At 41.7% G+C, this 25,278-nt stretch overlaps 1 protein-coding gene across 1 annotated transcript in view; it reads left to right on the forward strand.

Annotated features, from left to right (window-relative positions):
• The window catches only part of DNAAF9 (dynein axonemal assembly factor 9), a 66,538-nt gene extending 41,496 nt beyond the window's left edge, over positions 1-25,042 (forward strand). Inside the window, exons 23-37 of the mRNA XM_066185197.1 lie at positions 847-935; positions 1,169-1,267; positions 1,524-1,641; positions 2,451-2,539; positions 3,558-3,716; positions 5,546-5,671; positions 7,613-7,650; positions 12,115-12,250; positions 12,596-12,682; positions 14,133-14,239; positions 14,922-14,996; positions 15,145-15,347; positions 16,962-17,027; positions 17,361-17,454; positions 18,906-25,042. Coding sequence (XP_066041294.1) covers positions 847-935; positions 1,169-1,267; positions 1,524-1,641; positions 2,451-2,539; positions 3,558-3,716; positions 5,546-5,671; positions 7,613-7,650; positions 12,115-12,250; positions 12,596-12,682; positions 14,133-14,239; positions 14,922-14,996; positions 15,145-15,347; positions 16,962-17,027; positions 17,361-17,454; positions 18,906-19,018 — 1,599 coding nt within the window. The 3' untranslated portion in view covers positions 19,019-25,042. The remainder of the gene's footprint in view (positions 1-846; positions 936-1,168; positions 1,268-1,523; positions 1,642-2,450; positions 2,540-3,557; positions 3,717-5,545; positions 5,672-7,612; positions 7,651-12,114; positions 12,251-12,595; positions 12,683-14,132; positions 14,240-14,921; positions 14,997-15,144; positions 15,348-16,961; positions 17,028-17,360; positions 17,455-18,905) is intronic.
• Positions 25,043-25,278: the final 236 nt, after the last annotated feature.

Below are 25,278 nucleotides of genomic sequence, written 5' to 3' on the forward strand. Positions count from 1 at the left end.
CCGCATGAGCAATATTGCCTTTGTTAATATCAAAAGTATATTTTATTTTGATGTTTTTTATCTCCTACCCTTGTGTTTGGGATGCTGAGTTTTTAATGGAAAGCAGTCATGTCCCCTCGCCAGTTGTTTTGTCTTGCAGACAGTTATTGTGAAAATCGACAATGGCTGTTGCATTTACTTCTGAAAAGAAGGGAAATTCCAAACCCTGACAAGACTTTGTGATTCATCTGAATCTGATTTCTAGGTTCCCAGTGCCATTCAGATTAATGTGTCTTGGCTGGAGCAATTGGATGTGAGCCAAAAACATTCCCTAGAGGAACGAAGGGTTTCCTTTTCTTTTGGGAGGGAACAGAGTTTTTCTTAAATTTCGAGTAATGATTGCTGCAGTCTCACCTTGTGAAAATTACAGCAGTGCTTCAAAGAGACTTGTATTAATTCAGTTCCTGCTCTAGAGCACTTGGGCTATAAACACCTACATTTTTATCAGGGAAAACGAGGCTTTTTCAGTGAATTCCTAAAGCACTTTCAGTCTAGCCAAAGAAAAGGTTGCGAAATCTGTTTGGTTCTTTTGATTTGAATTCTTTGATAGTTTGGGTTGGAAGGGACATCTCATTCCGTCCAGGAACCTTCCACTATCCCTGGTTTCTCCAAGCCCCATCCAACACTTGGACATTTCCAGGGATGGGGCAGCCACAGCTTCTCTTGCAGCAAAACCTTTATTGTGCAATGTTTAATGGCTTGTGAAAATGTGTCTATTTTTTTAGGTGAGCAAAACCAATTCTTGAACAAATTCAAAGCAGCTTTGGGAAAATAATGATGCTCATGCATAGATTTGGTTTATTCCAGGTTTTCTCTTCATGGCAAAACCAGACAAACTCAGGATTATCTTTAAGGGTTGTCCAGGAAGAATTCCTGTCTGAGGAACAAAAGAGGCTGTAAGTTCCTATCAGTGCTGTGCAGTTACACAGAAGCTGCAATCAGAAAAATCCTGTTATTTTTTTGCTTTGTTAAAAATTAAATTTTGATAATAGTTAAAAAGAATTGTTGCATTCTTGGTGCAACACTCACCTTATTTTTGTTGGTACCATTTAGTGTGTAGCCATGTGGTTTAAAGAAGAGAAATTTTTAGATTTCTTCTTTAACTGATAGAGTAATTTCCTTCTTTTAGGCATTCCAGTGTTCAGAAGCTCTTTAACGCCTTGTCTTTTTCTTCTGGGGAAAGAGGCAGGGAGCTGAAACTGTCTGCTGCCATTCCAGAACTGGAGAGGTGAGAAATTACTTCTGTCTTCAAGGGATTCACTCTGTCAGAAATGATACAAAAATATTTTGGTAGATGTGATAGCCATCTAAAAATGTTTCTTAAATAATTCTGTCTTTACACTAGGATGTTTTTATTCTGAGATGAATTATTTCCTCTCTAGCTTGACCTTTTAATACTCTTGTTTTAGTAATTTCCCAGCTGTTTGTATGGATGAAATCTTTTGCTGTCAGTTGTAAGGAAGTAAACCTTTTATTTTTGGAAGGTTTGTGCAGCACTTCACAGTCAGCAGCGTCAGTACTAAGCCAGTGATGAGAGCACATCTTCCCATCCTTCTCCAACAGTCAGAAACCATTTCTGACAGCAAAGCAGAAGGTGATAAGGTAAGGAAACAACTCCGCAATAATTCCTAGCCCTCATATAGAATATTTGGAATATTCTGTCAGTAGTTCTCTTGTAGTGTAATAAAACACTAATAATATTCAGTTTTGCTTTGCCTCCTACTTCACTACCACCAGTTTTTTTGCCTTGTTTTCCTGGTTATATACCTAATTCTTTTCCATTTAAACAATCTTTTGGAAATGCAGATGGCCTTTCAACCAGAAAGTCTGGTTGAAACTGATGAAATAGAGGCAGAAAATGAGGTGTTGATCTTTAAGTGAAGTGTTTTCTCTGAAGTCCAGAGAGACTTTGCCCTAAAGCAGCAGCTTGTTTTTATGAATTGCTGAATAATGTAGCTGAATTGTTCTCTGGAACATAAAAGTCCTTTAAATAGCATAGAGGTAGCACATGATATTTAACATTTGCTGATATTATCTGTACAACACTCCTTTCTCTATAGGGGCAATAACAATTGTCCGACTTAAAGCGTGCTTTAAATAGCTTTTTCAGAGAAAATATTGCCTTGGAGCTTCCCAGCTTTTGAAATCTGCTGGAAACAAAGCCAAAGCATCAGGAATATAGTCTTTCCTTGGAATATTGCTAGAGTCTGGTTCAGAGACCATTCTGACAATTAATAAACCCTTAGGAATGTTTTTAAGTCTGATCTTTAGGTTGGTTTAACTGTGGATTTCTTTAGAAAGAAAGAAAAGCCTATATGAATCATGGAAAACAGCCTTTTTGGTGTCTGCAGCAGTGCTTCTGTGGTTTTTTTGTGTTTAGACTTCCCTTGTCCCCTGTTCCTGTGTTGCAGGTGGTCATCACCATCATCACTGGGCTGCCAGGATGCCGTTCCAGCGACCTGTGTTCTTTCCTTGTCACTTTTACCAAGGAGCATGGGAGGTTGGTGCATCTCTGCTTACACTGGTCATCAAAAGAACCAGCTTGGCATGAAGGGAAAAAAAAAAATTATCGCTGTTTCATTTGGTGTTTTTTTTAAACCTAATTTCAGACTGCCAGGTAGATTTGCCCTTGAATTTACACATTTAGACAGAAAAACAGCGCAGGAGATTTTTTATTTTGTTGCCTATTCCATGTGGTGAAGAGTTTCCATTTATTGATTTGTAGTGATTCTAAAATGATTTTTTTGGGGGGAGGGGGATAAGACTGTATTAACAGTCCTTACAGCACTGTTTTTAATTTAGCCTGATTTGAGGTACATTCAGGACATCTGTTGGATGGCAATAAGATAAATCTGCTGTAGGAATTTGCCATTCTCTGTGTTGATAGAGCTTCTGGAATACAAAAAATCTTATCCCTTTAAATCTTACAGCCCAACACCTTAGCATTTAATCTTAGCCATGTTCTGCACTGTGTTTTTACTTTTAACTCAATGTCTTGATTTTATCAAGTTGATTCAGAGCAGTTTTGTGGTTCTGTTATAGGGCAAACACATAAGGTGACTTTTGAAGGTTGTGTAATAACACGTCTCCTCATGTTTTCCTGCAAATGTCATTGTTACTTTCTATTTTTGCAGTGAAATATTTTCATACCCAGAGTCTCGAATTGGATTTGTCAAATTTTTGTTTACTGCATCACTGCCAGCGATCAGAATTACTCATACGATGTACAGCTTTGAAAAAGCTGGTGAACATTTGTTTTATTGAAAAACAACAAAAAGCACCCACAAACCTTTGGCAGTCATATAAAGAACATGGAAAATGATAGAAATGATGGAAATGGTAGAAAGCCAAATAAATTCCCCTTTCCCACGTGGAACGAGATCACGATGAGGTGATGAGCGATGTGGAATCTTTGGGCTTGTCAAACTTCATTTTGGTCTGTTGGTTCAAAAGAGGAAGAAAGCAGAGCTGTTGTGTCACAGCACGTGAACTCCTTTCCTCATTTGTCTGTGCTTCAGGTGGATTGTGTATCGACAGACCATGGATAGCCCCGAGTGTTTCAGTGCCTCCCACTTCCAGCGGTTCCTGGCCGGGGTCCTGGAGGCCCAGCAGAACCTCGGCGTCCGTCAGGCTGCCCACGCTGGGAAGAGCAGGAGGCTCCTGGTGGTGCTGCAAGGGTAAAGCCTTGAAACTCTTGGAACTGTTGTGTAGATTAAGGGAATTTTGGTTTACTCAGCTTTTCAGTCCCTGTTGATTTTGTTGTTGCTTTGGGAAAAAGGTGTCCATAGCCTTTATTTCAGTGTTCTGGAAGCGGCGTGCACTCGAGCTCAGAAACCCCCCTGTGCTGGGCTGATCCCTCAGTGTGGGCAGCTGGAAAGGGAGGATTCTGCACCTGTGCCCTGCCTCAGATGAGACCCCTCCAGCTCTGGGGTCCAACATCAGAAGAATGTGGAGCTGCTGAGCCAGTCCGGAGGAGGCCACAGAGCTACTCCGAGGGCTGGAGCCCCTCTGCTCTGGAGCCAGGCTGGGAGAGCTGGGAATGTTCCCCTGAAGAAGGGAAAACTCCAGGGAGAGCTCAGAGCCCCTTCCAGTGCCTAAAGGGGCTCCAGGAGAGCTGGAGAGGGACTGGGGACAAGGGATGGAGTGACAAGACACAGGGAATGGCTTCCCACTGCCAAAAGGCGGGGATGGATGGGGTATTGGGAAGGAATTCATCCCTGTGAGGGTGGTGAGGCCCTGGCACAGTGTGCCCAGAGAAGCTGTGGCTGCCCCTGGATCCCTGGAAGTGTCCAAGGCCAGGTTGGACAGGGCTTGGAGCCACCTGGGCTAGTGCAATGTGTCCCTGCCCATAGCAAGGGCCTAAGATGACCTTTAAAGGTCCTTTCCAACCCCAACTATTCTGTGATTCTGACTCCAGAACTGGCAGCAGAAATCAGACTGTCAAAAATCTCCTATTGCTCAATAGATAGCAGAGGAAGACTTAGTAATGTGTTTTGGATAAATGCCTTTTTCCTTGTGGGATAAAGGTGAAGACTGAGCCACCTCTGACATTTCCATCTCCAATGTAGCATTTGGGAACCAGGATCATCCTCTGAGTCATTAGGAGGTGACATAAAGCAGTGTGAGGGAGGCGCTACTCTGACCTGGCTGGAATGATTTCCAGTTTATCCTTTTCACTGAGGTTATACAAATGGAACTCAACATTTCGTTATGGTCCATTCTCATAGTGTTAAAAGCTATAATTTTTTCCATGTTGAGGCCAGATTGATTTATTTTTTTGTGTCATTAGTAGGGATGGTGTAAAGTCCAGGGATGGGCAAAATAACTGATACTCTGGTAGCAGCACTGGCTTCAGGAACAGATGATTGGAAGTTTTCCATTCTTTCTGAATAGTTGGATGTTGGTATAGACAGCTTTGGAGTAGCTGGAGTTCTCTAAATATCTCATCCAGCTGATAACTGACAGTAGAGAAAAGTTTGTAACTGGCTGAGAAATAAATACCTGAAATTAAAACTAGATTCACCTGAACCCTGATGTCATACAGAGATAAAATACAACAGTGGTTGAAGTCCTGATAACAGATGGATGCATTAATGATAGAAACATTGGGATCCTGATAAGTGAGAGATGCTGATATTTTATTCCTTTTTTTTTTTTTTTTTTACTCAAATTGTGCTTAATTTGCTTGGCATTAGGCATAAAATGTTTGTGTTATATTGTGCTTTTTGTGCTTCCTGCAAGCTGGACTTTACAGTTGTTCAGTGCAAAGTTTACACTGTTTGTCTTTGGAGTTGTTAATAATTTATTTTTATTGTAACTTCTGATCAGCTTGATTTGCCTGGATTTGCTTAATTTGTCTGGATTTGGCAGGTTCTGAGCTGCTTTCCGTCTCTTTTGGTAACTCTTTTAGAAATCCAATTTTCCTCTTGGCGATCGATTTCTTCCTGGCTGGGGAACTGTGTCGTTCTGGTTTTCTGAGCCCATTTTTCATTTTGGTTTCTTGCAGGTACACTGATGTTATTGACGTTGTGCAAGCTCTGCAGACTCACCCTGACCCAGATGTGAAATCTTCCTTCATCATTGGAGCAGTCAACACCTGTGTGGAGCCTCTGAGCTGCTACATGGAACACAGGTGTGCTTTGAAATATTTTTACAAGTTTAAGAATAGATATGTCTATTTTTGGTATCACTTTTATAGTAATTAGTGATTTGTGATGGTTAAAAGTCACTGAACGGACTTAAGTCCCATAAAACTGCTTAATAATCCATCTTGGAGAAACTTGGAAGTGCTGTTTGGTTTATCAGGATGGCACTTGGTTTCCACTGGATATATAATTATATAGAATATCAACGAAAGTTCAGCTCCTAGAAGAATAAACAAAGATTGTTTAAATACAAATCCTCTGGTTAAGGGCTTTGTAACATTTGGGCAGTCACTTGTCTTCTGAATAATTCTATATTTTGCAATCTTTTTGTAAGTCAGACTAAAAACGGAGACGTGCATCTCAGTTTGGGTTATCGATTCTGCCACTACTTTTGGATGTTCAAAAAGACTTTGCAGGTTTAAAATATGGAATTTAAGGGAAACAATCCTTTAAATGGGGAAGAGAATGACAAAGCACGGAAGCCAAAGCATTGCAAGTGTTAAAATCTGATATCCTGGGTTACTGCAGAGCCAGGGTGGGGAGGAAATGGTCGCAGAGCCAAGTCACTGACCTTTTGAAATAGTTTGGTTTCATAGTAAATGTGTGTGCTCCAGACTGCAGCAAACATGGAAATCATTTCTCAGACCTATCTGTAAAATTGTAACACTCCAATTTTTTAATTATGCCTTGCAGCTGATTTGATAAAAGTAAGTTCCAGCAGTTAGAGTTTTTGGAGTTGGTAGCACCGCTTCTGTTTGTGATCAAACTGTGCCTCACAGCTTAGAGGTGAACTGCCCAAGCAGTTTCTAAAAATGCATTCCTCACATTTCCTGGCTGTTCTTAAACACTAACCAGCGTGCTGCTTGTGCTTTGCAGTAGTCAATAAATAGACCTTACCTTGCTGCTGCTTCTTGTCTCCGTGACAAAGATACCAAATAAATATTAAAGACTACATAAAATATTGGTGAATTGATGCTGGAGTGCTGTTTAAACTTGTTCTTTCCATAATTATAGGAAAGACGAGTTCCATTTCTGTTTTATTTTTAACTCACTAACGTGTTACTAGTCATGGTGTAGTGTTATAGCAGCAGCAGCCTGCAGTCCTTTAACACTGTTTGTCTCCTGAAATGCAGAAGCAATTGAAGGAAGAGGCTCAGCCCGTGCTGTAGATTATTTTTGTTTTGCTTTGGAGTTTGTTCTGATAAGAATTTACCAAGTAGCCACACAGTGCCAATGGCAAACCTTGCAGTTGGGAAGCTTTGGTGATTTCACTGTGAGAATGGAACAGAGTGGATTTCATGTCTGGCTTGGAACTTGCACTGAGAAAAAATCAAACCCCTTTCCTGCCTCAGAGTTCAGCACTGTAGAGATCCAGCTCTTCCAGGAGCATGGGATGAAGCTTTTCCCTGTTCTGAATTAGCAGACCATGGCAGGGGAGAGGGAGTTGAAGGGAACAGGTAAAATCCTCTCTTGAGGTTTTGTGTCCATGGTAAAGCTCCTGAAAGTAATTGTCACTTGTCTGACACAACAGCAGAAATGGGCATTCTGTACATCCAGTCTCTCTATGAAGAGTTCCCACTCTTTGAAAGGCACAATTCTTTAGGGCAAACTTTAAATTCCTATTGTTTAAACAAGAATTAAAAAAAAAAAACATTGAAGCACTTCTGACTCCTTAGAATACAGAGTAAATTGCATGGTGGGAATTAGCTCTTAAATCTGTTGGAGAATTAAAACCATCTACAAAACTGATTTCTGGGGGAAAAGTCCTAAAAGACATAACCTGTGAGGATGTTGCAATTATTTGGATTGAGGAAAGGAAGCATGAAAATGGTTTGGTTCGTGAGACTCTGTCAGTGTCCAAGTGAATGTAAATGTTTTACTTAAATGATAATATCTGTTCTTGATATGTGAACTTTTTGGTTTTTTAGGCTTCTTTTTCCCAAGTTCTTGGACCAGTGTTCACAAGGTATGTGTCACTTCTGCTGACTTTGAGCTCTACGGAACAATAACTGAGCCATGTGGCCAAATAAATATCTGTATTTATTATTTTGTGCTGTTGATACACATAGCCAAAGGGTCATGATAAACTCTTGGAGTTAAGAACAGACAATCTGTCTACACTCTCAAATCATAGGCAGGAAATGAAAGAATTCTGGAGCATTCTGAAAGCATCCTGATCCATTTTGAAATCCTCATCTGCAGGATGGGTTTCTTAAGACCATGAATTAAACTTGAACTGTTGTAGCTGGGAGCGAAGTGCATTGGAGTTCCAGCCTCCTTTGGGGATGTGTGGGGAAATGGAGCTTTCCTTTCATTTCTGCTCTGTTAGAAAGAGAAAAATGAGGGGTGATCTTGCTCCCCAAATCCTCCTCTTGGTGTGGCCTGGAGGGTTCTTGCAGGGCTCATCACACATTGCAGCAGACAAAGCGGCAGGGCTGGTCCTTACCCTGTGTGTTCAGTTTTATATCCTGAAATGAATCATTGGCTCAATTGTCCTCCTTGTCGGGCTTGGGGATTCGAACAGGTAGTTGGCATAAATGGGATATGATCCTTCCTCACCTGCCCTCAAATCCCTGCTCTATCCCTGCAGGTGTTAAAGGCCAGGTTGGATTTATTTTGTTTCCATATTTAAATGCAGTTGTAGGAGAATCATAGTAGGATGCTGTGCTCTTCTTGTGGCTGCTTAAACTCTAATGGCTCTGCTTGGCTGCCAGAGTTGTGCCAATTCTTTTTCATTTGTGAAAAGAACCCAAAAGAATAAAGTTGTGAACAAGCTGGACAGAAAGTTGGTGCTGTTATATAAATCAGTATTTTATTTGGAGAAGAATGTTGGTGCTCCGAATTGGGAAACTATCGTGTGTACAGCCACTGGTAAATTTGAAGACAGAAGGAGAGTGTTAAGAATATAAAGAGTTATCAGTCACTACAGAGAAGTTAAAAGTGCAAAAATGCCTTTTTGTTTTATGAAAAAATAAATAAATACTCTAAGCTTTGTTTTTCTTAAAGTGCATTTGTACAGACTGGATTGGGTGAGAATTGGTCATTGTTGAAGGAGAAGCTGCAAAATGCCCAGGACAAGAGTAGCTAATTTTCTTACAGTCAAAACACTGCAAGAATTACAATTACTGGAGGTTAGAGGAATGTTCATGTGGCAGGGAGTAATTTCTGCATGTTGCAAAGTGCTGTCATCCAGTTTTCTGATACAGAATGTGACATCCGAATTTTACACAAATTTCTTTGTGTAAAGAAATTGTTTCATATAAATAGGGGCAATTCTTGTTTAAAAGTTTCAGGAGGAAAAGTATGCTTTGAAGTGAGATGCGGCACACTTTAACTTTCCAGACAGATGCAGAATTGCGGCACTTGTGTAGTAGAGAATTTACATCTGCATAATTCATAGAACCGCAAACTGGTTTGGGTTGGAAGGGACCTTAAAGACCATTTAGTGCCACCCCCTACCATGGGCAGGGACACCTTCCACTACCCCAGGGTGCTCCAAGCCCTGTCCAACCTGGCCCTGGACTCTTCCAAGGACTGTGTTCTACTGGGCATTGTGCAGATCTGAAAACATAACATTGTGAGTGTAAGAAAAGCCAAGTGCAGCCACAGGCAAGTGGGAATTAATTACACTTTGGATTAGTAACTTCTCCTCGGAACTGTTCCAGATTTGGGGAGTGAGTTTGGTTTGTTTTTTGCTGCCTTTCTCTATAACACAGGGGGCCCTGAGCACAATATCAATGTGACATTTTCTAAACTTTTTGTTTGGAGATCTCCAAGACTCACAGAGGCAGGTGGGGACTGGGAAGAACTGACAAAGCCTCGAGCAGAATGACCAACATGAGTATCCCATGCATGCTTGCTTAAACTTCTCCAAAAAATCCTACTACCATCTGTGTGCTGTAATTCCCTTTTGTCTCTCTCTTTCTTTTTGTGTCTTTCGTTCCTTTCTTTCATTCTTTCTTGCACAGAAGCTGTAAGATGATATCTTCCTAGTCCAAAGGCACCCTGGCATCCCTTGTGAAACAATTTCATATAGAACACAAATTAAGACGTCACCATTGTTAAATATTCCCATTGTAAGTTTGGGAGCAAAGAGGAGCCATTATTTTCATACAGCATATGTATTTTTAATCCATCCCTCCTGTTCCTTTCCTGCTTCCATTGAACACTCTATTCCCCAGGCTGCAAGGGTTCTTTTCTTTAGAGGAGTGTATAAATAAAGATTTAAACAAAACTGGGTGGTCTTCAAAATGCATCTTTTAGAAACAGAGATGGCAGTGGCAGTTTAAATAGAAAAGGTTAAATTTGTTCATTACTGAAGCTGTGGAGGCACCTCCAGTTCTCAGGAAGGTGTATTTCTGTTGGATTATGCTCCCTGTCCATCAGTCCAGGGTCATGAACTGATGCCTGTGATCCCAACACCTGCAGGATTTACAGCTGGGTGTGAACAGAGCCAGAGCTCCCAGGTTCCTGGGCTCTGAGCAGGCTTCTCCTGCTTCCAGGCTTGTGTGGGAGTTTCCAGTCAGGAATGACGGGGAGTGCCCTGGGCCAGGCAGACAGGGAGCAGAGATTGATGGAGAAGGATCAGGGTGGTGAGATGAGGTGCAGAGGTGTGTGATTTGCTAGATTTGATTTTCCCTGAATCTCTTTTTTAAACTTAGAGCCTTTCCAGCTCAATCCTTGACAATTATGGATCCTCTCCAAGGCACGGTGCTGCCAGTTGTCACAGGGACTCTTTGGGGTGTCTGTAGCGCAGCCACAAGGTGGTGGTGGGTGATTCAGGAATCCCAGAATGGTTTGGGGTGGAAGGGACTTCAAAGCTCATCTCATTCCAAACCCCTGCCGTGGGCAGGGACACCTTCCACTATCCCAGCCTGCTCCCATCCAACCTGGGCTGGAATATTCCAGGGGTGGAATTATTATCTTACTCGTAGCATGGTTATCTTACTCATGTTTTTATCCTAATTTCATGATTAATATCCCCAAGCTTGATATAATTTCAAGCCTGTTTGAGGCTTAAATTTCAAAGGGTGTGCTTGCTGTTCTCCTTCCCTTTCCCCCTTTCCCCCTTTCCTCCAAGAGCAAGTATGTATTGGAGAAGACATGGATGTTCCTGAAATTGGAATGGAAACTTCTGTGCAAAGTTAAAAGAAAAGAGAAATACAGTGATGGAGATTTGTGCTGTTAATAAAGTTCTGGCTTGGAAGGGTCAGTGATGCAAAGAGCAGTGACTGGGAGTGTGTGGTGCAATGGAAGTGACCCAGAAATACTTGGTGCAGGAATTTGTGTGTAAAGCAGCCTTTGCATGGATTGATGTGATTTAAGACTTGTGTAAAGACCAGGAGTTACTTCAGGCAGCAGATCAGGTGTGATCAGTTGTTCCATCTTCGCTTTAAATAGTTGGAGGTAGAGGAAATGAATCCTGACTCAGTTGTTCGTGGGTGTTGGAGATGTTCTGTTCTTCCTTCCACTCCACTTGTAGTCACAGGAAAGTGTCAGAACAGGGCTGCACATCTTGAGCAAAGAAATAACATTAATGGTAAAATTACAGAATTGTTTAGCTTGGAAAAGACTTCTAAGATCATCAAATTCAATCATCAGCCCAGCCCCACTGCCCAGTTCCCCATTTTACCGTGTCAAGAGCCGCATCCACGTGTTCTTTGAACACTTCCAGGGATGGGAACTCCACCACTGCCCTGGGCAGCTGTGCCAGGGCTTTACAACCCTTGCCATGAAGAAATATTTCCTAATATCTCATCTAAACCTCCCCTGGCACAACTTGAGGCCGTTTCCTTTCCATTTCCTCTTCATGCCTCACACATTCAGGACAATACAGACATCCTAGGGAGTCACCAAGTGTTGACACTGCAGTTTCTTAGAGGAACTGGGCTGAAACTCAAATAATCTGTAATTGCAAAGCAGGGATCCTATAACTGAAATTAAGTGGATGGTTTTTTGTTATCTTTTTGATGCCTCATGGGTTCAGTCTTGCTGCCTGAATACCCTTTTGGAGTCTTTAAAGACAACAAATAACCCTAAATCCTTCTCTTGTTTTTGGAAGGGGCAACTGAGTGTCCAAAATACTGTTTTTTAGCTGTTTAGTCTCTTACTGCACATTGAGTTCACCAAGAGACTTTACACCTTAGTGTTTTTTTTTTTTTAAACTATGCCTGCTCAAATTGATTCTTACATGGTTTTGTTATTTGAATTAATTGATTCTGTGGATTGAGTCTAAATGGATTCTGTTAGAGATGAAAGATTCTCTGCTTGGTTTTTTTGTTGTAGTGGATTTTCTTTTTGTCTCCAATGAAAGAATGTAGTGAGAGGGAAGGAAAATAAGAGAAGAATGGTTGGAATATCACTGAATGGTTTATTAGTCACTGTTTACATCCCTGAGCTGTGTAAATGATCCCCTGGTTTCCTTCCACAGGACTGGTGAGTAACGTGGTGTTCACAAGTCATGCCACAGAGCAGAGGCACCCGCTCCTCGTGCAGCTGCAGAGCCTGATCCGAGCAGCAAATCCTGGAGTTTCCTTCATCCTGGCAGAAAATGGAATTGTAACGAGGTAACCTTAATCAGGATTTATGGCTTTTGGCACACGGGCCACCAGCACTTAGAAACTTCTGTTCTCTTGTTTTGACTTTGATGATTTATAGGAAGGAAATGCGGATTTTTTCTTAATTGCTTCTCGTGCAAAAGGGATTTTCCCTTTACATTTATGGACTTATAAATACAGGGATTAGGAAATGTGTTTTGTTTGCAGAGCGTGATTTATGCTGCTGTTACTGCCATACTAAAGGAAAAGTGCTCTTAATTTTACTGTCACTAGCACATTATGTTTTATGTGAGTAGATAGCGGCCATTTTATTTAACTTAGAAAATTAAAATCTTCATTTTTATCTCTTTACAGGAACGAGGATATTGAATTAATTCTCTCAGAAAGCAGTTTTTCAAATCCTCAGATGATGAGAGCTCGATATTTAATGTACCCTGGCTGGCAAGTATCTAGACTGAGAAGTATTAAAACTATTTTTCTAATTAACTTGAAGATTAAAACGTTTCACTAACTTCATTTATATTTTTTTTTCCAAGACTACTCATTTGGAACAGGCAGCAGCTGTGTAAATCATTTTTAAGAGAGCTGATGATTATTCTTGGTGGATACAAGATTGCTGCCCTTTTATGGGGGGGGAAGCTCCTTTCTGGACACCATTTAAATCAATGGCAAGATTACTGTTGCTTTCCAGAAGAATAGGCAAGAACCCTGTGGGAATAAACTGAGAAGGATTGGGATGGGTGAGGTCAATAATGACTGGAGTAATTTCATCCTGACAGCTATTCAGCATTACTGGAATGAACTTGCTCTGTCAGTCTGGCCATTAGCAGAACAATTACTCACAAAACCCAGGAACCTCAGTGACAGCCTTGGCACAGCTGAGGCACAAACCCACGTGGCACCAAACTTTCCACTGAACACCGAGGGAGATTTCTCCTGGCTCAGGGCTCTTCACACATCTTGTTGCAGTTATCTGTGCTGCACCTTTTTGGCAGAAATCTGCAGCTGTCAGCCATCATAACTCCTGGCTCTGTGCTGGAAACATCGTTTATTTATCATACCTTGCTGTCTTCTGTATGTCTTTATTAATAAATTTGGTTCTGAATTGGATGCCAGTAGCCAAGTGAAGCTACTGGAGTGAACCAGCACAAGGCTCGGGATGAGGATATTGAATTAATATCATCAGAGCTGCTTGTGGATTGCATGGAGCCAAAGAGAGAGAGCAGGAAAAGAAAGTATTTCAAACTTTTGGAGAGCTGTTAATCTGTTTGATGACAGTATGCAAAAATTGGATCTGTGTAGTGTGGAAGAGAGAGAAAGAGCAACAGGAAGAGCATCAAAAGCACCCAGGGAGACCTTACTGCAGCCTTGCAGTACCTAAAGAGGGCTCATGAAAAAGGAGTAGAATGAGTTTTTATGTGGGTAGATGGTGACAGGATAAGGGAGAAGGGTTTTAAGCTAAAAGAAGGGAGATTTAGATTAGATGATACAGAAAATTCTTTCCTGTGAGGGTGGGCAGGCCCTGGCACAGGGTGCCCAGAGAAGCTGTGGCTGCCCCTGGATCCCTGGAAGTGTCCAAGGCCAGGTTGGATGGGGCTTGGAGCAGCCTGGGGTAGTGGAAGGTGTTCCTGCCCATGGCAGGGCTGGGAATGAGGTGATTTTTAAAGTCCTTTCCAACCCAAATCATTTCATGACTCTATGAAAAGGAGTCCTGAGTACTTTAACCAACCTAATGCTGTTGGTGGCACATTTTCACGGAGCAGAAAGCTGTATGTTTTCCTTCCTCTGAGCAAGGCTCATCGGTGGTGAAAGAACAGCTGTTCTGTGCCAGATGAGAAGCAGAAGCTCCTGTGATTTCTGTCTGTTGAAGGTGTTTTGTTTTTGTCTCCAGGTACGAGGGCAAGTACGGGGCTGGGCCCGTGTTCCCTCCCATGGTTCAGATCTGTGTGTGGTTCAGTCGCCCTCTGGAGAAAACACGATTTGTGACCAAGTGCAAAGGTACCAATGAACTTTGCCTGACTTGATTGAAATCCAAGTTTTGGGATGCTGAGGGATAGAGGGGAAGGAAGGCACTGATGTAATGCAGTTATTTAATCACTGCTGAAGTTATTTTCTAATTGAAAGCTCAGCTTTCCTTCCTAAAAGTACAGTAAATTCTGTTCCTTAGCGTCTGCTCTGGAAAATTGTCCCATGATTTTTGTTCAGATGAAAATCTAATTGAATTTTTGGTTTCTAGCTCTGAGAAAACTTCTTATGTTTGCTTTTTATTTTATGTTTCATTGTATTTAGTAGTGTTGAAATACAGTTTTATTAGTTACCACCAGCTTCTACTTTTTATGCCAAATGATTCTTTGTAGCTATTAGAAAACAGGCTCAGCTCTAGAGTAGATACATTATCAATCCGCTCCTTCTCTCCTTAGCCAGGGAGTGTTAAAGAGGAGGATTTTGCCTCCCACGCACACTGTGTGAGTTCCTTGTGCCAAACACAGCTTATTTCCCAAACTCCATGGCAAAGAATGAGAAAATAGATGTTACATAGTGGGACTCCAAGGCACATGGCAGCTTTTCCTTTGGAACCACTGGGATGTGGATTAGAAATCAGTTGCAGGTTTTACCGGAAGCTCCACCAAGGAGAGGAAAAATGAGTTGAGATAATCTGTTTGTCTTCTGTTTCAAACAGCAATTAAGTCGTTGCTCAAGCCAAGTCCCTTTTCTGGAAACATTTATCACATCATGGGCAAAGTGAAGTTTTCAGGTAAGGGCAGATTACTCCTGAGGTGTTGTGATCACACTGCGTGTTATGGGTATTTAAAAGAGCCTGTCCTGGATTCTGTCTGCACTAGTGTTGATGGTAGATTAGATGAGCAATTATCAGACCCTTCCTTCTGTCTTCTCCTTGTTAGATGCTGATAAAGTCATTGAAGTCTGTCACAACACAGCAGCAAACTCCCTAAGCCTGGTGCCTGTTCCAGAGGGGCCGACTCCTCCTGATTCCAGAAATGATTCCAGAGACTGCAGCAGTCAACAGGAATATTTCCTTGTGTTCATTGGCTGCTCCCTGAAGGAAGAGGATATCAAAGATTGGCTCAGAGAAACTGCAAAACAGGTTTGTGGACAGGTTTCCTTTTGTTCAGTGCTTGGCATTTCTTAAGAACCAAAGGAAAAATCCGAGTGTCTCCATGAAACGTTTGGATTTCTTAATTAATCTCTTTTTTTTTTTCTTCTGCCAAGGTATTGACATTCTAGGGTGCAAATGGATTTCAGGAAGGGGACTAAGAGTTTACAAATGTGTGTTGTAATCTCTGTATTGTTTTAGTGCTTGCTACAGCTTATTCATGGATTGATTTGCTCTTGAATGCTTGAGCAAATGGATTATGTCCAGGATAAACACTGGATGATTTAGCTGAGCTGTGATTGCCAAGGGCTGAAATGTGCTGTGAAATATACCTTCTTCAAGTACCTGAACGCTGGCAAAGCTGAAAATTTGTTTTGATTCACTAAATTAAACCTCCTTGGAAGTAATCCACTGAAATGGAGGGTGGAGTCCTGTTCATTTTGTCATCCTTAATTAGTCAAGTGTATTTCTGCATGGCTGATGTATCCATGTAATGAAGAGTAGGGAACAGGGAGTGTGGCTGTTGTAGGAAGCTCAGAAGGCACAGTTTGCACACAGGGCCTGCCACAGCTGATTGATGGAATCACAGATCCATAGAATCCTGGAATGGTTTGGGTTGGAAGGGACCTTAAATCCCATCCAGTTCCACCCCCCTGCCATGGGTAGGGACACCTTCTACTATCCCACATTGTTCCTAACTCTGTCCAACCTGGCCTTGGACACTTCAGGGATGGGGCAGCCACAGCTCCTCTGGCCAGGCTGTGCCAGTGGAACTTTTTGGGACATTTGTAAGTTAAAAATACTCCCATGTTACTTCTTTGTGGATTAGAATTTGCACAATGTCTCCCTCCTAAAATTTGTGTATGAAGGGAAAGTGTTTCCTGCAGACTGTGGCTGGAGCAGTTTTCTGAGATTTTTCTAAGATTTCTGAGGTTTCTGAGATGCTCAGGTTCTCCTCTCCTGTTCCTCTGTGTCAATTCAGGGAATAAATCCATTTTTTATGTTAATTATCTCATGCTCTGTACTTATCACAGGGGTAATATATGGAGACAAATATTTTGCCATGTAACAAAGCTCTTTGTGGAATACTACTTAAATTTTATGAAAACTTGGAACTTAAATGCTTATCTCAAGTGTGAAGTGTTTCCTCTTTGAGCAATTCAAGACTATAAACACTTTTTGTACAGTCGTGGCTAATTGAGGATTTCAGATAGCTCTAAGAGTTACCACATGCTGCAGGAAAGAAAGGGATTACAGAATTTCTCAGACTCAAAACTAAGTTGCTCTTCTGTTCCTGTGCCAGCTTTCTTACAGTAAAGCTCTGTTTAAATTGTCTTGTTTAAAATACTTGGAGAATTTTTAATTTCTGAGTGTTTTCTGTAAGATCAGTGAATTTTTACTTTTGTTTTCAGAACATAGTTGTGTGTGCCTTCATAGAACTGAATAATTTTAGAAATGAATTTTTGAAATACATGCTTCTCTTTGGCGGTTTGGGTTGGTTTTTTGTTTGGTTTTTTTGTTCTAAATTTATTTTTTAACTAACTAAGCTGCGATAGCACATTGTCACTCTGTAGTCACATAACTGGAATCTCATTCTTCATACAGAAACCTCAGAGGAAAGCCCTGAAAACCAGAGGAATGTTAACCCTTCAGGAAATCAAAAACATTCACGTGAGTAAAAGCAATAATTTATTTACAACCCCTTATTTTGGCTGATTTCCCTTAAATATCCATCTGGGTGACAGGGCACCTGCCACTGCAAGTGTGCTGAGCACTAAATTATTGTAGCACTTTTGGAGGTACTTGGAGCACAACTGGAGCTGTCCAGGAGGGGTTGGAGATATAAATCTGATTTCAGGGCTCCAAATTCACTCTGAAAAGTAGGAGAAAGTGTAAAGTTGGCCATCTTTAGTTGCTGTAATGGCCCTTCCATTTTCTTTTATCTATACGAGTTTGTAAGGGCTGTCCTTACATGTGTTTAATTTAAATTCTTTCCTATTGCAGGTGAAACGCCACTTGGATCCACTTCCAGCTGGTTATTTTTACAATGGGACTCAATTTGTGAATTTTTTTGGTGACAAAATGGATTATCATCCATGTATCCTTTAAAATGAGGGACTTTGGGGAAGGTTTTGGGTAGGCAGTGAACTGTGCAGCTCTGATATGTAAAGTGCCAAAGCAGATATGGTAAAGAACCAGTTCCTTGCCAGCTAAAGCTTAGTGTTAAAGCCTTTTCTGGGAGATAAAAATCTCAGAAACAGAATAGAACCAACAAAACAAACCGCAAACGGCCCATGAGCTCACGCAGGGAAAAATTTATGGACCACAGCTTGTCAAAGAAATATTTTTCAAACCAAATAGTGCTGTAATAGCACTGAGTGCCTGGGCACGACTGATAAAACTTCCAAATGAATGTGATTTTATGTGCATGCACTTAAGTGAAAACAATCATATTTTTGTCCTTAGTATTACCCTGGCATTCCTTGCCAAGGTTCCAGTGTTGGAACACTGTTCCTGTTGTCCTTGGTCACCACCTGGGGACACTGGTGGCCGTGGCAGTGCTGGGTTAACAGCTGCCCTTGATGATCTCAGAGGGCTTTTCCAGCCTTAATGATTCTGTGATTCTCTCATTTTCAGAACTCACCATTGCTTTTGGCTCTGGTCACCAACTTCCAAATTGGTTTTATATTCCCAGTTTACTTTTCACCTTAACTTCACCAAACTTTGTAAAAATCCAGGTGAGTTCTGTGATGCTGCTTTGGAATAAGAGCAGAGTTATTCTCTGTGCCCTGTGGGACAACTTTAAAATTTTAAACCAGCAGATTTCTGTCTGCAGGGCACAAAACCCAGCAGCAGACTTGGACTTCAGTATTCACTGGAAAATTATTCATGCCTCATTCCTGGTAGTGTCCAAGGCCAGGTTGGATGGGGCTTGGAGCAGTCTGGGATAGTGGAAGATGTTCCTGCACATGGCATGGGGTGGAATGAGATGTCTTTAAGCTCCTTCTGACCCAAGCCACTCCAGAATTCTTCATTCCACCTCCCCCTTGGTGTTTGGCAGTGAAAGCTGCAGGCCTGGTTAACCCTTTCTGGAGGATTTGAATTTTGGGCAGAGGTTTGGACTTCTGCTGCAGCAGAACAGCTGGAAATGTGTTCAGAGTCCCAGAACGGTTTGGGTTGGAAGGGACCTTGAAGCTGACCTCATTCCAGCACCTTCCAGGTGTGGGGAGTCCATATCTCTTTGGGCAACCTGTGCCAGGGCCTCACCACCCTTCCAGGAAAGAATTTCCTCCTGATATCCCATCTAACCCTGCTATGGTTCTGCTGTTCTTAGATCCTTCCTCCTGGCTGGGAAATACCCCTTGTGCAGCTCTTTATTCCCTGGGAGCTCTGAGTTGTGATAGCTCTGACTGTAGACTTCCAGAAAGCAATGCATTGAATTTCTGCTTTCACTGAGCATCCCAGAACTGGCCCTTCCTTCAAACCTGGATGTTCTTTTCTACTAAATTCCCTTTGCGCAAATGTTCTTCCTTCACCTTTCCCAACCAGTGATGGACCAGTTCATGAACGATTACTTGGAAGAAGCCAACAGGGAAATTGAGAAATACAACAGGGAGCTGGAGGAGCAGGAGTACCACGACCTCTTTGAGCAGAAGACTTAAGCACGTGGGTCCTGGGTGTTTCTGTCCTTGTGTCAGGAACCAAAAATGCTGTTTTGTCCTTCTGACTCATGAGAAATTGAGTGAAATGTCTGTTTTCAGCACTCCTTCCCAAACTAAGGGATCGTTCCCCTAAGGTTGGCATTTAGCACGGTAACTGCTTAGCTGTTTGTACTGTCAGGTTTGCTTCCACTTCACCTTAATTCCAGACTGTACAAAGCATCACCTGGAATCTCTGGCTTGTGGTGGAAATGTGGGGAAAAAGAAGAAGGAGGAGGAGGAGAAACGAAGCAAAACTGGATTTATTTCCTAAAAAGGTCAGAATGTAATTGTGGAATTGGGTTGTGGTGCAGATATCAAACAGTCCCTGGGTGTCCCTTGGAAATAGTTGCACAGGAGCATCGATGAGCAGTGGGGGAATTCAGGATGTGGGATTGGGGTGTTCCCAAAGCGAGAAATGGGGGAACAGACTCGGAAGAGTCCCCAGTCCCATAACTGTGTGTTCCTGAAGCAAAAAATGGGAGAATAATTAAAAAAATTAGAAGAATCCCTAATCCCACAGCTGCTGGGATGTTCCCAAAGCGAGAAATGGGGGAACAATGGGAAAAACTCAGAACTGAGTCCTTGATCAACAGCTGTTGGGATTCCCAAAGCGAGAAATGGGGGAACAATGGGAAAAACTCAGAACTGAGTCCCTAATCCCAGAGCTGTTGGTGTGTTCCCAAAGCGAGAAATGGGGGAACAGTGGGGAAAACTCAGAACTGAGTCCCTAATCCCAGAGCTGTTGGTGTGTTCCCAAAGCGAGAAATGGGGGAACAGTGGGGAAAACTCAGAACTGAGTCCCTAATCCCAGAGCTGTTGGTGTGTTCCCAAAGCGAGAAATGGGGGAACGCTTTCTCAGAGTCCCTGATCCCAGAGCTGTTGGTGTGTTCCCCAAGCAAGAAATGGAAGAAAGATTCAAAAAAACTTAGAATCCCTGCATCTGCAGCTGTTAGGATGTTCCCAAAGCGAGAAATGGGGGAACAGTGGGAAAACCTCAGAACTGAGTCCCTGATCCCACAGCTGCTGGGGCATTCCCAAAATGAAAAATGTGGAAAATGTGGGAAAACTCAGAAGAGTCTCTAATCCCAGAGCTGTCAGGTGTTCCCAAAGTGAGAAGTGGGGGAACAATGGGAAGAACTCAGAACTGGGTCCCTGATCCCACAGCTCTTGGTGTGTTCCCAAAGCGAGAAATGGGGGAACACTTTCTCAGAGTCCCTGATCCCACAGTTGTTGATGTATTGCCAAAGTGAGAAATGGGGGAACAGAGGGAAAAGCTCAGATGAGCATCTAATCCCACAGCTGCTGGCATGTTCCTAAAGCGAGAAATGGGGGAACAATGGGAAAAATTCAGAATTGAATCCCTGATTCCAGAACTGTTGGGGTGTTCCCAAAGCAAGAAGTGGGAGAATGATTAAAAAATTTTAAATCCCTGAATCTGCAGCTGTTAGGATGTTCCCAAAGCGAGAAATGGGGGAACAGTGGGAAAAACTCTGAAGAAATCCTAATCCTGCAGCTGTTGGTGTGTTCCCAAAGCGAGAAATGGGGGAACAATGGGGAGAACTCAGAATTTTGTCCCTAATTCCAGAGCTGTCAGAGCATTCCCAAAGCGAGAAACGGGAGAATGTGAAAAGCTCAGATGAGCACCTAATCCCATAGTTGTTAGGATGTTCCCAAAATGACAGATGGGGGAACAGTGGGAAAAACTGAAGAATCCTTAATCCTGGAGCTGTCAGGGTGTTCCCAAAGTGAGAAATGGGGAACAATGGGAAAAACTCAGAAGAGTCCCCAATCGACACTTGTTGGGATGTTCCCAAAGCGAGAAATGGGGGAACAATGGGAAAACCTCAGAACTGAGTCCTTAATCCCACAGCTGCTGGGGCATTCCCTAAGTGAAAAATATAGAAGCAGTGGGAACAGCTCAGAAGAGTCCCTAATCCAGAGCTCTCAGGGTTTTCCCAAAGTGAGAAGTGGGAGAACACTTTGTCAGAGTCCCTAGAGATGTTAGGATGTTCCCAAAGCGAGAAATGGGGGAACAATGGGAAAAACCTCAGAACTGAGTCCTTGATCCCACAGCTGCCAGGGTGTTCCCAAAGTGAAAAATGTGGAAACAGTGGGAACAACTCAGAAAAGTCCCCAATCCCAGAGCTGTCAGGTGTTCCCAAAGCAAGAAATGGGGGAACAATGGGAAAAACCTCAGAACTGAGTCCCTGTTCCCACAGCTGCCAGGACGTTCCCAAAGTGAGAAATGGGGGAATACTTTCTCAGAGTCCTTAATCCCACAGCTGCTAGGGTATTCCCAAAGTGAAAAATGTGGAAACAGTGGGAACAACTCAGAAAAGTCCCTAATCCCAGAGCTGTTAGGATGTTCCCAAAGCAAGAATTGGGGGAACACTCCCACCCCCACCTTTGCCAGGGCACAGCCCATCTGAAAACCTCAGCACAGTTTGAGTCTGCACTCAAAATTTTGACTTTAAGGAAAAGCTATTTATACATTTCAGGGTGAAATCAGTGGAGAAATCTTAATTTCTTCCCAGTGCTCTCAGTGGGATTCTGGAAAACATTTCCTGGCTGGCTGCAATGTGCACCTTGCTGTTGCTTAGATTATCCCTGGAGGATTCCTGTTTCAGTCCTAAAAACTAAGCAAGGCAAGGCAAGGGGGAAATTCTTCAGCTCAAGAATTCCTTTTCATGAAGATGAGTGATTTCCAAAGGTAAAAAATAGCAAAGGATGTTACTTGAAAGAGGCAGGAACTCGTTTGTGGAGCTTCCCAGAAGAGTTTGCACACCGTAACATTTCACTGTGCTGGTGAGAAACCAGCTTTTAAGTACTTGCAACAGAATTTTTGTAGTTCCTAAATGATAGAACAGGAATGCTGGCAGCCTGTCCTGACTTAATTCAGTATCATTTTAAAGGGGGCTTTATAAATCCCTGACTGAAGGATTATAAAGTACCTTAGCAGCTACTTACAGATAATTATTGGAGTTTCTTTGAATAAGGAGATTATTGTAGCATGCATGTGTTCAGAATTTAGGTGAGAACAGCCCAGCAGGAATTTTTTATTTTCATATTCCTTTGCCTTAGGGACAGCTCAATCTTTTACTGCAACTGCAGCTTTTCTTTCTGACCAGATGTTTGTGATACAGCAAGAAATGGAATGAAAAGTCTCTTGCAGGATACTTAAAATACTTCAAATGTATCTGCACAGCCTCATCCCGTGGCAGGAAAATGAGATTTAACCCCTGCCATCAAACCAGAGGCTAAATTAGAGTTTATGCTTTACTAAAGAGATGCATTTTTTACCTTTGGAATATGAAATAAGTGAAATTTCAATGACCTGAAGCACATTTTAGGTGGTTTTGGTCTTCATTGCTGGGTGCCTGTCCTGTGAGGGTTCCACAGTGCAGAGGTGGAATTCCAGGTGCTGCAGGCTGGGATAGAAATATTAATAAAGGTTTCATTCCTCGCTTTCCTCCTAGATTTAAAAAGCTGTCTGAATTGAAGACTTTAATACTTTACTTTTTTTTTTTGTTTGCACACCACGAGACTTTATATAAAAAACTACTTGTATCCTGTTAGAGGCCAGTAAAAGCCAGCAATTAGTTTGTGTTTTTAGGCTTTCCTGGGATGTATTCCCTGGATCACAAGTGTGGAGCATCCTGATAAAGCTCGTGAGTTTTATCTATGCATGGCTAAATTTTAGTCTTAATATCCTGTAGTGCCTGTAGAGCAAAGGTAGCTAGCAGTGGGTTTGGGGGGCTGCCAGGGGTTTACAGCTAAATCCAGTTGGTTGCATGAAATCATTTCACAGCCCAGAATTTTTAGGAGTCCCCAAAATTCTGGTGGTAGCGCTGCAATAAAAAGGGGCATTAGGAAATTGAACTCCAGTTGGAATTGCTTTGCCAATTCACTCAGTGTAAACCCAGCTGTTCCAGTCCCAGTTCTCTCATCTGCAAAGCCATATATTTAGAGTAGTGGGATGTGATGTGGGAAGAAATTCCAGTGGTTGGGACAGCAGGCACGTGGTGGAGGCTTTGTCTCAACTCGTGAGTGGATACAGAGTAGATTTAAGTGCAATTGATTGAAAATAGATTAAAGATGCTGTAGCTGATTTTTGCTCTGCTGAACTCTTTTTAAGAACTCCAATTTGTGCAGCTCTCAAATCAATATGGATGGGGCTGATCCAGCTGGAATTCCAAGCCCTGTGAACAACAACAACAAAAAAAGGAAATAATTGGGGTGTGACTGTGCAAATTGAGCTGTTCCTTAAAAACTGGAGCAGAAGAGCTCAGAACAAAGGCCTAGAACCCTCCTGTCCTGTGCTGCATGTGCTCTATGGTCATAGCTGTGTATTACAAAGACCTTTCACCAGACTGGTACTGGCTCAATTCATGTATTTTGGTATTGAAAGAAATTGATTACCTCAATTTTTATCGTTTATTTTTTGAACTGTGACTTTCAACCAGAATGAAAAAAAAAAAAGAAAGAAAAAAAAAGAAAAAAATACCGAAATAGTGAAACTGTGACAATGGTATCCTTTAAATGTAGTAGTGCCTTGCAGATGACACCATTTATTCCCCAAATAAATGGATGTCAGGGGTTGCATCCCCACCTTTTTTCTTTTAAAGGAAAATAACGGTTTTGGTGAAAGGACTTAAAAATTTAACCTAGTGACAAATATTAGCACAAATGGTTAAAGTGTTTAAAAGAAAACTCTTTGAGGACTGAAATACGTAAATGCCTAATGCTGCTGCTGTTGAAGAGCAGTTGCTGATTTTTTGGGAGTCGATTCTAACGATCAGCAGCGCTTTTTGAATTTTTTTTTTTTTTTTTTTTGAAGAGCGTAACTTTTGTACTCTGGTCAGAGCTGTTTGTACTGTATGGAATCCCCAGCCCAGGGGATTTGGTGTCCTCACTCCTTGGAAGTCGAGGTGAGGACGGAGCTACTCCGAAGGACGGAGGTTTGAACTTTTTTTTTTTTTTGCTACTGTACAATTAAAAAATAAACAACAACAACAAAAAAAGCACCATTTCTAACCCACTGATGTTTGGATGCAGCAAAAGTGCCATTACACCGTTCCTTTTCTCTTTTACTGTACTTGGAAAAAATTTGTGTCCAGGCATTCCTGAGCTTGGGAAGTGCTGAAGAGTCCTCAAGGGGTTTCCACGCTTTGCTGACCTCTGTTAGCAGCTTGTGGTGGTGTTTTTTTTTTCTTTCTCCTCACCGAGAATGAGTGTGATCAGAAGTTACTGAAGTTATAGGCGTTCAAATGTGACAAACTTAGCAGGGGAACCTTTGCAACTTGAGCTGCTCTGCAGTCTGGGAGTATCTGAATTTTAAGCTGTGCAATTTATGATTAATCCAGTTTTACACTTTGCAATTAACACACCAGATTGCAGGAAGGAGTTGAGTTGCATGTGCGGGGTTCCCTAAATAAGTTGGGTTTTTTTTTTTTAAATTATTGTTATTTTTTAATCGAAACTTGTCTGAATTTGCACAGATTTAAGCTCTGGAATACTTCGGTATTCTTGAAAAGGGAAAAAAAAAATTGTGACTAGTATAGTGAATTGTGAACTGTGAGTTGCTAGAATCACAAGGTTGATCTAATCTTAGGTTGTTAAAAATGTACCTCAGAAAGCTCGTGAGAAATCGCTTCATTTTGACACAACAGCCGGATCCCGACGTAACACTTCTCACTTTACAATGTGCCAAAATTCACTTTTATACTAGTTCTCAATGCTTTAATAATTGCAAGTCTAAGTTAAAAACGTGTTATTTACAAACACTACTGTAACTTCAGTTCAGCTGAATGGTGTGATTGAAGCTTTTTGCCTCTCGTATTTATTACACAACTTGATTCAGTAAATATAAAATTACCTTTCCATTTATTTTTGTATTGTTTTACATGTTTATACCTGCAGTTTGTGTGACTTTTACACCTGTAACTCAGATGTGATGGAAAGAACCAATAAACAGTATCCATCCACTGCCTGGCTTTGACTCCTTTAATAAACTCACAGGTTCCTAAACTGGGATTTTTAGACTTTGAGTGGTTTTCCTTTAAAATTTTGAAACTGGTAGAAAGGTGAGTTGTTTATAATCAAATAAAATATAAAAATTTAAGGTTTTGTGGGTTTTTAAGCTGCTCTTTTAAGTTTAGACCTTCTTGCTTTAATTGGGTAAAATTCAAGCTAGAAGAAGATTCATCTGCTTTGTGCTGCTG

Source organism: Chamaea fasciata, unplaced genomic scaffold, assembly GCF_029207755.1.
Source record: "Chamaea fasciata isolate MVZ Bird 193981 ecotype frontalis unplaced genomic scaffold, bChaFas1.0.hap1 SCAF_6, whole genome shotgun sequence".
Classification (NCBI taxonomy): domain Eukaryota; kingdom Metazoa; phylum Chordata; class Aves; order Passeriformes; family Sylviidae; genus Chamaea; species Chamaea fasciata.